The 14,089-nt window shown below is 44.6% G+C and overlaps 1 protein-coding gene across 3 annotated transcripts in view; it reads right to left on the bottom strand.

Annotated features, from left to right (window-relative positions):
* Positions 1 to 14,089, bottom strand: part of GRID1 (glutamate ionotropic receptor delta type subunit 1) — an 870,609-nt gene that overhangs the window by 20,519 nt on the left and 836,001 nt on the right. For all 3 annotated transcript variants that reach the window (XM_030569895.1, XM_030569896.1, XM_030569894.1), the window contains exons 14-15: positions 11,402 to 11,568; positions 9,489 to 9,729 (exon numbers count right to left, since the gene is read on the bottom strand). In XM_030569895.1, the coding sequence (XP_030425755.1) occupies positions 9,489 to 9,729; positions 11,402 to 11,568 (408 nt within the window). The remainder of the gene's footprint in view (positions 1 to 9,488; positions 9,730 to 11,401; positions 11,569 to 14,089) is intronic.

The following is a 14,089-nucleotide window of genomic DNA, read 5'->3' on the forward strand; positions in this document are numbered from 1 at the left end:
GGGTAGCAAGGCCCTGGCCAGGGTAGAGTTCAGAACGGCCCCGATGAACTCTATCCGCTGCGTGGAGAGCAGAGTAGACTTGTCCACATTGATGACGAGGCCCAAGGCAGCAAAGAGGGTGCTGATCCTGTCAACATGGGCGTGGACCTGCAGCTCCGTTGTGCCTCGGATCAGCCAGTCGTCCAGGTAGGGGAAGACGTGAATGCGGCAACATCGAAGGTGTGCGACGACGACTGCCATGCATTTCGTAAACACCCTCGGGGCCGTAGAGAGGCCAAACGGAAGGACCGCAAACTGATAATGTTGGCAGCCGACCACAAAGCGGAGAAAACGTCTGTGTTGGGGGGCAATGGAGATGTGAAAGTAAGCATCCTGCATATCGAGAGCGGCGTACCAGTCTCCGGGATCCAGGGATGGGATGATGGTTCCAAGGGATACCATGCGGAACTTCAACTTCACGATATACTTGTTGAGTTCCCGCAGGTCGAGGATGGGCCTGAGGCCGCCCTTGGATTTGGGGATTAGAAAGTAGCGGAAATAAAACTCCTTGCCCTTCTCGTTGTCCGGAACCGCCTCTACAGCTCCCTTGACAAGGAGCGCGTGTACCTCCTGACGGAGGAATTGCTCGTGAGAGGGGTCCCTGAAGAGGGACGGGGAAGGGGGGGGGCGAAGAAAACTGCAGGCGATAACCGGCCTGCACCGTACGCAAGACCCAACGGTCCGACGTTATTTGGGTCCACGCCGGGAGGGAAAAAGAAAGGCGGTTGGAAAACTGCGGTGAGGGATCCGGAGGGGAAACTGGTACTGCGCCCTCGGGCGCACCTTCAAAAGGAAGGCTGGAGGGGCCTTGGCGGAGCCTTGGTTCTGCCCCGCTTGGCCACCGGACTGCCTGTGGCGGTTGTTCCTGCCGCAGCGCCTAGAGAGGTCCTGCCTTGGGCGGAACTGGGGGTACAGCCACCGCTGCTGCTGCTGGTTTTGCTGCTGGAATGGCCTGCGCGTGTGCATGCCGAGCGACCGTATTATGACCCTGTTGTCTTTGAGGTCTTTTAGTCTCGGGTCTGTTTTATCAGAAAACAGGCCCTGGCCTTCAAAGGGGAGGTCCTGGATTGTATGTTGGAGCTCCGGCGGAAGGCCAGAGACCTGCAGCCAGGAAATTCGGCGCATCGTGAGCCCCGAGGCCAGGGTCCGAGCGGCCGAGTCGGCAGCATCAAGGGAGGCCTGTAGTGATGTTCTTGCCACTTTCTTGCCCTCGTCCAGGATGGTGGAAAATTCCTGGCGGGCGTCCTGAGGCAAGAGCTCCGCGAACTTCCCTGCCGCTACCCACGAGTTGAAGGAGTAGCGGCTGAGGAGGGCCTGCTGGTTTGAGACCCGGAGCTGTAGCGCCTCCGCCGAATAGACCTTGCGGCCCAGGAGGTCCATCCTTCTCGCCTCCTTCAACTTGGGCGCTGGGGCCTCTTGCCCGTGGCGCTCCCTGTCGTTCACCGACTGGACCACTAACGAGCAGGGTGTTGGGTGAACATATAAGTATTCATAGCCCTTCGAGGGGGCCATGTACTTTCGTTCCACCCCTCAAGCAGTCGGAGGGATGGAGGCCGGTGACTGCCAGATGTTATTGGCGTTGGCCTGGATTGTCTTTATAAAGGGCAGAGCCACTCTGGTGGGCGCATCGGCGGAAAGGATGCTCACCACCGGGTCCTCAATTTCAGACACCTCCTCCGCTTGCAAGTCCAGGTTCTGTGCCACCCGGCGGAAGAGGTCTTGGTGCGCCCTAAGATCCAGAGGGGGAGGACTGGAGGACGCGGTACCCGCCACTGCCTCATCCGGCGACGAGGACGAGGAAACCCCCGGCAACAAAGTGTCCACGGGGGGGTCCGTGTGGGGCTGCACCTCCGCCCCGGAGGGAGCTCTGAGTCTAGGTGACTGGACCTGCCATCCGCTTCCGGAGAGTGAGGGGGTCTTGATACCGTCGCCTCTGGAGGTCTGCGTTCCCCCGTAGGTCAGGGGGTAATGTGTTGCAGGCCCTGGGCCTGGGAATACGCCCAAGGAGTCCAAAACCCCCACTGCTGAGGCCCTCGCTCTTGTGGGGGAGGGTCCTGGAACAGGGCCAAGTGCGTGCCCTGGCCCATGGCATAGGCGCTGTCAGTCTGGGAACAGACCGACGGCTCCCGAGACGGCCACGGAGGCGCTGAGCCTGATTGGTATACGACTCTGTGCGCCGAGACCGACGCTCCCCTCGGTGCCTGGATCTGGACCTACCACCGGTTCAGTGCCGGGAGGTCGACCGAGGTGCCGAACGCCGAGGTGAACGGCTCCTGGAGTCTCGGTGCCGGCGGTGAGACGAGCCCGACTGGGACCGTGCAGATGGCGATCGGTGCTGCGAGTACGACCGGTACCGCCTGGGAGAGCGGTGCCGGGACTCAGAGCGGCGCCCCGAGCGCGAGTGTTGACACCTCCAGGGTGATCGGTGCCAGGGCTCGGGAGACAGCGCTCGAAGCATCGGTTTACCCCTGGAGGTTAGCCGTCCCGGGGGTGCCGGCTGAGGCTGCGATGGCTCCGTCATCGCGATCAGGTCCCGAGCCGAGGCAAAGGTCTCCGGCGTAGACGGTACCCGGAGCTCGACCCCTGATCTTAAGGGGGAGCTAGGAGGGGCTGGACTCGACGGACCTTCCGGGCCCGGAGTCGACAGCAGTCCTGCAGGCGGTGCCGCAGCTAGGGTAGGTGCCGGGTGGTCCACTCGGGCCTGCCTGGATGGTGTTGCAGACGTCGAGGGACAAGAGTCTGCTCCCGGTGCTGGAGATGGTCGGTGCCGGGGAGTCTTGCCGGTGCCGGCGCGGTCCAGTGCTAGAGTAGAACTGGCTGACTGCGCCGACGGTGCCGGAGACAGAGCCGCTTCCATAAGGAGAGTGCGGAATCTTTGGTCTCTCTCCTTCTTCGTGCGAGGCTTAAAAGCCTTGCAAATGCGGCACTTTTCGCTGATATGCGATTCCCCCAGGCACTTAAGGCACGCGTCGTGGGGATCGCTCGTAGGCATCGGCCGAGCACTGCTTGAAGCCCGGCGAGTCAGGCATGGGCCCGGTGCCGGGTGCCGGGGAGGGCAACGGCTCACCCGCAAGCGATGTTAGACAACTATATTACAAGATTTCAACTAACTACTAACGAACAGTCTATCTACTAACTAACTATGAACTATTTACAACGAAAGACGATGAACAAATACAGGAGAGCTAGGGACGTGGAGGTCAGCAAGCCGCACTCCACAGTTCCAGCAACCGACACGGCGGTAAGAAGGAACTGAGGAGTGGGTGGGCCGGCAGGGGTATATATCTAGTGCCACACGTACACCCTACCTGGAATGGATATGAGCAATCACTTGAAGAACTAAAAAGTTACTGGACTTAGGATGCTGTGACCCTCTGTACCTCAAATTAGCACCCTGGAACCACCATATTCACCACTGTGATGATATTATGATATGTTTTGTACAAAGTATACCTTGTGAAATATAATTTCAAAAGTCTTGATCTGTTGAACATTAATATCCTGTTCGATTATATGTACTATCATTGTACATGAAGTTATGAAGTATTGCTATATGTGTTACTGAAATATGTTGTGAGGTTGGGAACACCCACAACCAGCCCTTCAGTTACAACAAAGGAGTAGCCATCAACTGCCAAACAGTGTCAATGGCCCATCAACACCCATCCACTATCCCAGAGACTTCTCAGAGAGATCACATATTGAATGGAGACTGCTTGACCAATGGAGACTGCCTAATCCCCTAGTCACAGCAAAGATCTTTCCAGCAAGCTGGAAGACAGTATAAAAGAAGGGAAGTGACATCAACACTTGGCCTATCTTCCCCTCAACCCTGCCATCTCAACATCTGGAAACACTTATAGAAGACAAAGGCTTTAAACTAGGAAAGTTTGGTTCCAAGCTGTAAAGGGAGTCCAGTCTGTGTATTGGGAACTGAAACCTGCTTGTGCCATCTGTCAGGGTGAGAAAAGCTGTTTGATTCAACTCTTTCTCAGACTAAAAGTTTAAGATTTAGAAAGTATTTTTACTTTCTTAAGTTAACTATCTTTGACCTTTATGCCTATCCCTTATAATCACTTAATGTTGTATCCTTATCAGTGAGTTTGTGTAAACTGCTTGGGAAATCTCAGCTCAGGTTACAAGGGCTGGTGCATGCTCACTTTCCTGTGAAGAAGTGATGAACTAAATAACTAACTTACACTGGTCAACCTTCTGACCAGTGCAAGACTGTACAGTTCTGGGGTGCGAGGCTGGGGAGAATTGGCTGCAGCTTCCCTATTGATAGTTCATGAGTGTCTGGGAAATCATTCATGTAACACAGTTGGGGGTGTCTATGCCTCTGTATGTCTGTGTAAGAGCAGAGCCTGTCAAGGGTTTGCAACTTGACATTAGCATCACAGGGTGAGGTCCAGCCCAGGTTGGTGGGTTTGGAGTGCTCAGCAGTCCAACAGCCCAGGTTGCACCCTGGGGAACTAGTCACAGAGACACTATTCATTTTCTGAATTTATTTTCATATGAGAAAGACTCTCTGTTTTCAATATATTTAAGTGATTAATTTGTAATGTAAACCACACTGACAGATGCACTTTAGAGGTCAGGGATCAATACATTACTTGCTCAGTTATTCAAAAAGGGACAGAGAATAATCTAATTAAAAGCCCCAAATGGTCATTAGTTTGGATCTTTCACTCCACTTCTAAAGACAATATTAGTGTCCAAAATATTATGTATAAATTATTGTGATCAGTAAGAAACAGCCTGGTGCAAAATACACACTTCTGTTTAATGGGCCAAGTTGTGATGTATCCAGAGATTTGTGGAGGTACTCTAATATTCATGACCAGGGTAAGAGGACTGGTCACTGAAAATAATTGGAACAATACATTGCAGAAAATCTAGTCAAAGTTAGAAAAGATTGTCCATAAATTCTAGAAAATCTACTCACTGAAGAAAGATCAATATAATTTCCCCAAAGTTAGAAGTAATCAAGGCCCTTTAAATGTTTCTAAATGTCTTTCGAGCATTAAAAGACTGTGCATCCTAGTGGAAGATTCTGGCATTGTGGTGCAGATATAATTTTTTTCTAATATCATCATAGGCAAATCTTCCTTTCCACAAACCAGTTTGTGGTTTCCAGTACATTAATTATTTATGTATGTTGCACTATAGCCGTATTGGTTCCCAGATATTAGAGAGACAAGGTGACCTGAAGAAAAGCTCTGTGAAAGCTCAAAAGCTTGTCCCTCTCACCAGCAGAAGTTGGTCCACTAAAAGATATTATTTCACTCAGCTTCTCTCTCTAATAATGTATGTAATTTAAATATCTGAGTACTTGATTGCTCTAATGTACATGAAGAACAATAGGCTCACCTGAACCCAGAAAACACCGTGATTCTATGTGGAAGAGGAAAATGCTTTGAGAAACTTGCAAATATCAGTACTTCATCCTCAGTTGAAGTCAAGATAACACACAGCCTTTGGGTCATGCTGGACTCAGTACTGACTCTGGAAGCACAAACTTCAACAAGTTACTAAAAGTGGCCTCTCCCTTCTCCAGGTAGCAAGAAGACTCCCATCCATTCCTCTGGTGAATTAGCCAAAGTGGTTTCTGCACTTCTCACCTTTAGAATATTTCCCTCTTCCTGGGCCAAGATAAGAAGTTCACAAAGAAGCAGGAGCTGGTATAGAGTTCAGTCTACTGAGTGGATCATACCATTCATGTTATGCCAGCGCTCTTCAACACGAACTCATTTAATCCTGGATTTACTTCAAGTGTCTAGAACTGATTTACAAAACCCATCAATGAGATACGGTCACACTATCCGAAGGATTGCCTCTTTTGTTTGACAAGCCCGGGAAACTCATTGCTCAGTACCCTGTGACAAGTATAATCTTCAGGGAACCAGAGACTTACCCCCTTCAGTTGCTCTGTTTTTCAAAAGGGATAGAGAATAGTGTAACTGAAAGTCCAAAGTGGTCAATAGTTTGGATTTTTCACTCTTTATTTTACTGATTTAAAAGGAAGTATTTCTTCACACATAGCATAGTCAACCTGTGGAACTTGTTTCCAGGGTATGTTGTGAAGGCTACAACTATAACGGAATTCAAAAAATAAATAGAGGATCAGTCCATCAGTGGCCATGCACAGGGAGTCTCTGACTGCCAGATGCTGGGACCAGATGACAGGGAATGGATCACTTCCTATTTGCCCTGTTCTGTTCATTCCCTTTGAAGCCTCTGGCATTGGGCATTATCAGAAGACAAGATACTGGGCTAGTTGGACCATTGCTCTGACCCAGTATGACCATTTATATGAACTTGGGCTCATACAAGACTCTGGAACACACTTCCAAAGGTGATCAAGAAAAATCCAACTCTCACCATTTTCAGCTCACATTGCAAGTCACATGTCTTTGCAAAAGCCTTCTAGAAGGCAGAAGAGAAGAAAAACCCAGCAGTGTGCTCAAAGTTAGAAGCTGTTAATTAAACTACAGGATTGGATGGTATATTGACTGCCCCAGTGGGACAGGTTTCACTGTTTTCTGTAATCCATGCACAGCATTTATACTTTTTTGGTGATTGGCACTATAGAAATACTGATAATAATATGTAGATACCTGCATTGATAGCCTCAAACTTAGTCTGTCTGAAATCAACTCCACTAACAATTCCATTATCCTTCCTCTTTCCCACCTCTGCAACCATGGTGTCATATTTGACACCTCTTTCTCCTTCTCCCCCATATTCTGTCCCTTCATAATTATGAAACATCTTTCTATTTAACATTATCAGAATGTTAACATTCTCTTTTCACTATCCCAACTATTTGCACTTGCATCCTTGGGGAACATTTTCCACCTTGACTACAGGAACCTACGCCTCTTCATCAATCTGATTTCTCACTTCATCTTCTAGTGCATCCAAAATGCTCCTTCTACCTAATCCATCTGGGAATTTATACAATAATGAGAAGTATGGTATCCGAGTGCTTGCTAAAGTCACTTTCCTCTCTGGTTGCTCTGACTTTTTTACGCCATCTCCTTGAACCACTTTACTGGCTTCCTGCATTTTACTTCATTAAATTTAAGCTCCTTGTCCTTTTTATCAGGGCCTTACATAATCACAGTTTTCATGTCCTTCTACCTCATGCCTGCTCCTTATACTTCTCCAAGACCTTTCATTACCGATTCCTTCATCTCCTTCTCCCATTCTCAATTTTGTCCCTTCATCCATTCTGCCACCTACATCTGGAAAAGTCTCCCACATTTTGTTCATGCAGCACCCTCTCTCTACTAAAATTAACTTCTTGCAGGACTCCACCTTCCTTGTTCTCTTTCCTAACATCTCCACGCACACCCTCACTTTCTTGATCTGTTCTCCTGTGTCTTGTCTTAGTTTAATTTGTCTTGTTTATCCCTACCCTGGAAGTGTTTTTGGCTCAGACTTGAAACCACTTACTCCCACACATCTGCTTATTCCCACAAATGAGTGATCTTCCTGGAGTAAAGCTGTACCATACATCCATCTGTTCTCAGAGTCTGCTGAAGTATTTTAGAGATTTTTATGTGAGGATGTTAAAACCCTGAGCATTCCAAGAGAGAAAGTTAAGGGCAGCCATATTTAGAACAGTAAAAGCCTAAAACGTATTTCTGATTAAGAAAAGTCAGGTAGGGGAATGATGAAAGCCGTAATTCTAGTTAAAGACACAGAAAAAGAAAATAAGGGGAAGCAGGAGCAAAGGAAGCAGAACATTAAAGATCAGAGAGACAGATCCTTCCCCCAAGGAATGGGAAATAGAAATAAAATAGAGCTTGGGATATCTTGAATTAAATCAGTGACTGACCTTATCTAACACTTTTTTGAGTATATGCTCATTTAAGTCTACAAAGCTTTATGCATTGGACTCCCTGAGCACTGAGAGGAGAATACATCCAGAGTATGTCACATTCAAATGTGGCTAATATTAGTGGAATTTTAATAGTTATCACCTTTGTCCATGATCCTGCAAGGTATTCCGCAAAGGTGAAGAGGTCCCCCTACATGGAGCTCCTTACAGGGTATGCACCTTAATTAGCAATATTATTGCCTCCATAGTTCTAGTGGGGATGAGGTCTACAGTGTACTAAGGGAAAGGCTAAAACCGTGCATCAAAAATATAAATGCATCTGTCTTTATAGGCAAAGATATTTGTTCTCACTCTGCATGCTCTCCAAATGCTATACTGTGCTAAGCAAAATGGATACAAAATTTCAGTTATCAAAAGGCTCCCTTTCAGCAATATACATCCTGGAGTTCTGTGCAAGTGACTTCACAGGTTTGTCCCACAAGCATGTTATGGATGTTTATCACTGAACACTTCACGGATGAATTAAAATGGGTGAAGAGGAGACACAGAGAATGGAATCTTATTGACAAATATTTGATAACATTACAGACTGCAACATACATTTTCAGATTCCACATGCCACAATTGTTTATTGTGGTAGGCATGTCAATTATTGTAATACTCCTAGAAATTAAGATTGGCATTGATGGGCTTTGCATTCTTTTCCAGCAGTGATGCTGCTTGCTCCTATTAGTTGCTTGTAACAAATATCTGTTCAAAATGTAAGAATCTGCAAGTCTCTCAATGTTTAAAAAATTCCCAGAGGTTAGCTTGTTAAACTTTTTAATTGATGCAAATAGATACAGGCATCATGCAAGATAGATCTGCATATGGACTGCTGAGTCTACCCTAATGTTACTATTAATTATGTTGTGCTGTGAAAATCTTTGCAAACAAGTCATTCCAAATGGATTTTTCTAGGTAAAATATTTTATATGAAAGGCATTTGTTCAGAAAAGTAACTAATTTTTTTTAAAGGTTCCAAAAAGAAAGTTGTTAAAAAGTGTTGGTGGCTGGCTGGCGTACTGTATTAACAATGGGATAATTAACTTTTAATCACTAAGTCACCTGTTCAGATTTGATCTAGATTGGTTGTAACCAAAAATTGTTGCCATCCGATGGCAGTTATGTAGAATGAGCTGGTGGTCACAGCCCACTAGGCAAGGGTCCAAATCACAAAAACATCAGTTGGTGCCAATTAGTATCTTGCTGTCAGTCTTAGCAGAGAGTCCAAGGGCATGGTGTCTCAGCTACTCTCTTACCCCTAAAGCTGGTCTCTCCAGGTCAGGGTTGAGGCACATTGGTGGGACAACGTAAGGAAGTTTGCACTGCTGCTGCCCATGCTGTAACTGCTCTATAAATAAATAGAGGACTTTAGTCTCCAGGGCTGTCAATTTGGCACCTTCCATGAAAGTCACATTTAAAAAAAATCAAACTTTATGAAATAATTTAGTATCTCCAATCAAAATCAATTGAGTGTATTTGTACGAGAGCACCTAAAATCCCACAGCTTCCATTTGCTCTCTTTCTACTCTTAATTGTGATAAGAATAAAAGTTATGGACCTCTTTTGGAGTTTCTTGATGACAACGGTTGCTGTTCCACCACAACTCCAGCGCTGCCACCAAACATGCAAGAAGAAGGCCTACTGCTAAAATGCAGAAGACGCCCGCAAAACTGTGAAGCTTCAGTGCCTTGCCATCTGTTTGTGCATTGGTGTGGCTGTTCAGGTCACAACGTCCCATCCGCGGCCACCATTTCTGTTTGAGTACATCCAAGTCTCCAGTGTCTTGTAATTCTAAGATCCTGCAGAAATTTTAAAACACAGCCAATATTTCAGTTGATTTCTGTATATTGTGTATGCATTTATCAACAACTCTGCAGCCCTGGAATCCTTATATTACAAGTGGGCTGCAGGAATTATCTTCCTACAGGAATTCAGTGTTAGTCAGTGGAATTCTGTCTTTAGGGCAGAACATCTCCAGCATGACTGGTGTAATGCTACAGTTGTAGGACTTTCTCACTCTCTGTCTATAATAGATCAGTGAGGTATATTTCCTGCATATCAAATATTCATATACATTTCCCTCAAGCATTGAAGTGGTTGTGAGAGTGCCACTTTCACAAGCACAACTTTCAGTAAGTAATAAGTTTGATGAATATCTCCTAGTCAAATGTAATTTCATCCAAAAAGCATCCACCTGGGAAGGGGTGAAACTAGCTACTCTTTTATACCAAACTTCATACAGTATATTCCAGTCCAGAGCAGCCACAAGACTTCACAGATCAGCTTTAGAAAAAGTGTGACTTTCAAAAACTGCTTTTAATAAGCAAAGCTTTAGCTAGGGCTTTACCTAAAATTTTGACTTTGCTCAGATTCCCAGTACATTATAATGGTTATTCAAGAAGAAACAGCTCATGAAAGACTCAACCCTCCCACCCATATATGGCCCATATAATAATTTCTAATTATACTTGAAACAAGCATGCAACCATTTGCACAGTACTTAATACAAAATGGTTTTAGCAGCAAAAGAGTTGCTCATTTCTGCTTTGAGCTATAGCAAATGCAGTTCATTCAAAAATATTTTACTACTACGCTGTTACTTTACGCTTGAACTAGTATGTAAACAATTACTAATTAATCGTTTCCCATTTGTGAAGTGTCCCTTCTCTCCATGAATGATTTATTTGGGGTCTGGTTTGACAACTGCCTTTGCTATTTAATAACAAGCTTTCCTTTCGAGGAGCTTTGTCTCTGGTTATCACAAGAATTCAGGCCGACTGAATATAAAAGGCTTCTTTAAGAATAATCCACACAGACAGAAAGCGTGCATGTATCTACACCACCGTGCACGTTTGTTTTAGCACAAAAGGAAAGTATATATGTATACTTTTAAAATATATTGATACACTGGGATCACTGAATTGTGATAGCCACAGTAGAGTTACTATCTTCCTGAACCCATGCAACCACTCAGTAACTATTATTTGCTGATTATATAATGATACATAATAGACAGCATTGCTTTTCTCAAATCAATGCTCCCCCGGTCCAAAGACTAAATTGTGGCTTTGACACAAGTCCTGAGTTTCACTGCCCCCAAAGCAGCCTGGGAAATAGATTGTGACTCAGAGAGTTACAATCTCCTTCCCAGTTTACCCATTGCTCTGGGGAATATATCAGGCACAGCATGGGCTGCCCAGAATGTTGGGAGCACAGTCAATGTTCCATCCATCTCCAGCTCCCTCTTACCTACCCCCTGACCACGTTACAGGAAAGGAAGTAGCCACTCTGTTGATGTTGCTCCCCACCCCTCTGCCCCATGCTACTATAAAAGGAAGAGAATTCAAACAACCGATTTCAAAAGATAGAGATTCATTTAATAAACACACATTGCCAAAGTTAATCAGCTGTGAACACGAGATTCTTTGTTGCAGAGAGGAATCTTATGATATAAGCATAGTTTTGTATTACCTTTGGGAGAAGAGATCCCTGTAGGGGCTGCCATGCTGGAGTGCTATCCCATATCCTTTACTACTGATGCTGTTTCCAATGACCGTAACAGAACACTCATCATCTGTCAGGGCTGCATATTCCACCACTGTTACATCCCACAAAAAAGCATAGTTGCCTTTCTTTGCCTGCAAATGCACCACAAATAAAACTAAATTATACAGTTGATCTAGGGCTTAAATGGGTCTCAAAGTCATGCTAAGCCTTTCATTGACCAGTGCTGACATTTCATTAGTTCATAACAATATTTTGGACCTCTCACATCTTCAGACTCTTCATAACAACAGTTCCTCATTTACTTCACACCCACCTTAGAGCACTCCCGTTGTTTTAATAAGCCAGAGTGGTGCAGTAGGCTGCGTCCAAGGCTTCTTGTGTGTGACATGGCTAACTTCAGGCCTCATATTGGTCTTTTAAATAATTATAACTATTAATAATGAATCAAAGACATCACCTTCAATTATATTACTTGATATGGTTTTCCTAGGATTAGTGAAAGCATATTAATTCTTCCACTTCTACACAGTTACACACCTGGGCAGATACATTTAAGCACTATGGTATGTTCTAGCAGGCACAGCCACCAAAATGGCAGCTCACCAAAAGCAAAAAGAAAACCCTTTGAAAAGAGTTGTCCTAATCTGCAAAAAAAGGCAGGATACAATTCTTAGAGACCAATTTTCTCCCTTAGCATGGAAGAGAAGAGTCACCACATTCTTCCACTAGCTTTATTTGTGACCAATATTGACTTAGTTTAGTACACACCTATACAGCTGTCCTCAAATGTCAGCCGTAATTGGATTCAAACCAATGCCTGAGTGCAGTGCGCATGATGAATGTAAATCACTTTACTTAACATAAGATGTAAGAAATGTCTCTGGATGGGGATTTTAATAAAAAAAATTCATCACTTTACTTGGTTAAAGTAATAATTAATTTCCTAATGTATTTAAGTAATATGTTTTTTAAGTCTCTAGTGAACATACAAAGTACAGTGGAACAGATGGGTTGGAGACTCTAATGCAAATAAATGAGTAATCTTAGATGCAGGCTTCCAAGACTTAATTTTTTTAAGTTTGGGTGATTTGTCTTTTCTCATCAAGTAAAAAGAGTTGGCAAGGGCGGAAGCTGATATTCTACATATATTTGCTTACAAGATTAGATCCTCAAGCACCCTCAACTAATGGCCTCATTTCTGACCATAAGCAGTTCCCAGTGGTTCTTTTTCATCTCCATGTAAGTTCAGACTTGAATTGACCTAGAAGACAAGACTCTCTCAGTTGTTTTATATCAGCTGCTGCCTGCTGGAGTCTGGGCTAGGAAATTAAACCCATTTCACTTTAGCATGCTTGGCTCTCAATGATCACAGTACAGTGAACTCCTTGATGGCTATTCAAATAGGACAAAAAAAACAAACATTGGTGAGTGGTCCCCCAGTGAAAAGAACCCAAGCAACCAGAAAGGAAACTCCCGCTACTTCTCATCTGCCCATATACCCCTACCTCTTAGCACATTATCTCAGGCCAGAAAATCAGTCCCAGACAAACAGTATATCCTATCACACCAAACAACTACAGTAAGGCAGCAAAATAACAAATGAATATGCTCAATAGGCTAAAATAATTCATTCATGTAACGTGCTTTGAGAGGCTAGGATGACTGTTGTTGTATTAGTACAAAGTATTTTTATAGTCCCAAATACAGCATGGGCTATTCAAATAGGAAGGACGTGAACACTATATGATCCTATGCCAGCATCGTGAAGTAAGCCAGAGAGTGACGCATCATCATCTTATTATTAAAAACAGTCCAGAAAACACCAGTTCCTAAAACAGCATCTCTGAGATATAACACCACACCAAAGCAACCCCTCAAAATATTAGTATGTCTGACATTTCATGCACATCTGCCTACATTCCAAGTGGGCAGAGAAAGTTTGATGTGAATGGGGAAGGAATCAAGGATGAATTATCCCATGAGATATTCCATATGGCTGGAAACACAAAAATCTGTCTCTGAAAACACATACAGCCATCTATGTGTGTATTGAATAATCCTCTACCCCCAGCCATTGGTGTTAGTTACAAACCTGTTCATATCAGTCTCTGTCCTACCTGTGAATATGCTTGTGTCTGTCTTGACTGTTCCAATTTCATGTTAGCAGGAGTGTCCATTATAGGACCATACTTCCATATCTGTGATACATCTGACAGGATTTCTGGTTCAGGGCAATATGCATCTTTTATAACCACGTCCACTGTTGTACATAACAGCCTATTTGTGTATTTTAAGCCCAAGCTGCATAATAAATAATGCATCTGTTTCTGCAATATAAAGAGGCAATCCTGCTGCATATATGTGCAATTACAAAAGAGGCCAGAAGAAACTGCTATGAAATAATCTGGTATTCCCAACACAGAATTTCTTGCCTCGTGTGTCTGCCCCCTTCCTTCCACCGTCTGTCTATACACACACATATCTTTCCACTGACAGCTGCCCCTAGCACTTCCAGATTTCATGTTGGGTCCCAAATACCATAAAAAAAGCCATAATTGTGGCACATTGACCCCTCCATTTCTGCTAGTGGCTTGGACCTGAAAATGTCAAGAAGTTCAAAATGCAATGAAAACAAAAGTTAACAGGACTTAT

The sequence above is a fragment of the Gopherus evgoodei genome, chromosome 7 (assembly GCF_007399415.2).
Source record: "Gopherus evgoodei ecotype Sinaloan lineage chromosome 7, rGopEvg1_v1.p, whole genome shotgun sequence".
NCBI lineage: Eukaryota > Metazoa > Chordata > Testudines > Testudinidae > Gopherus > Gopherus evgoodei.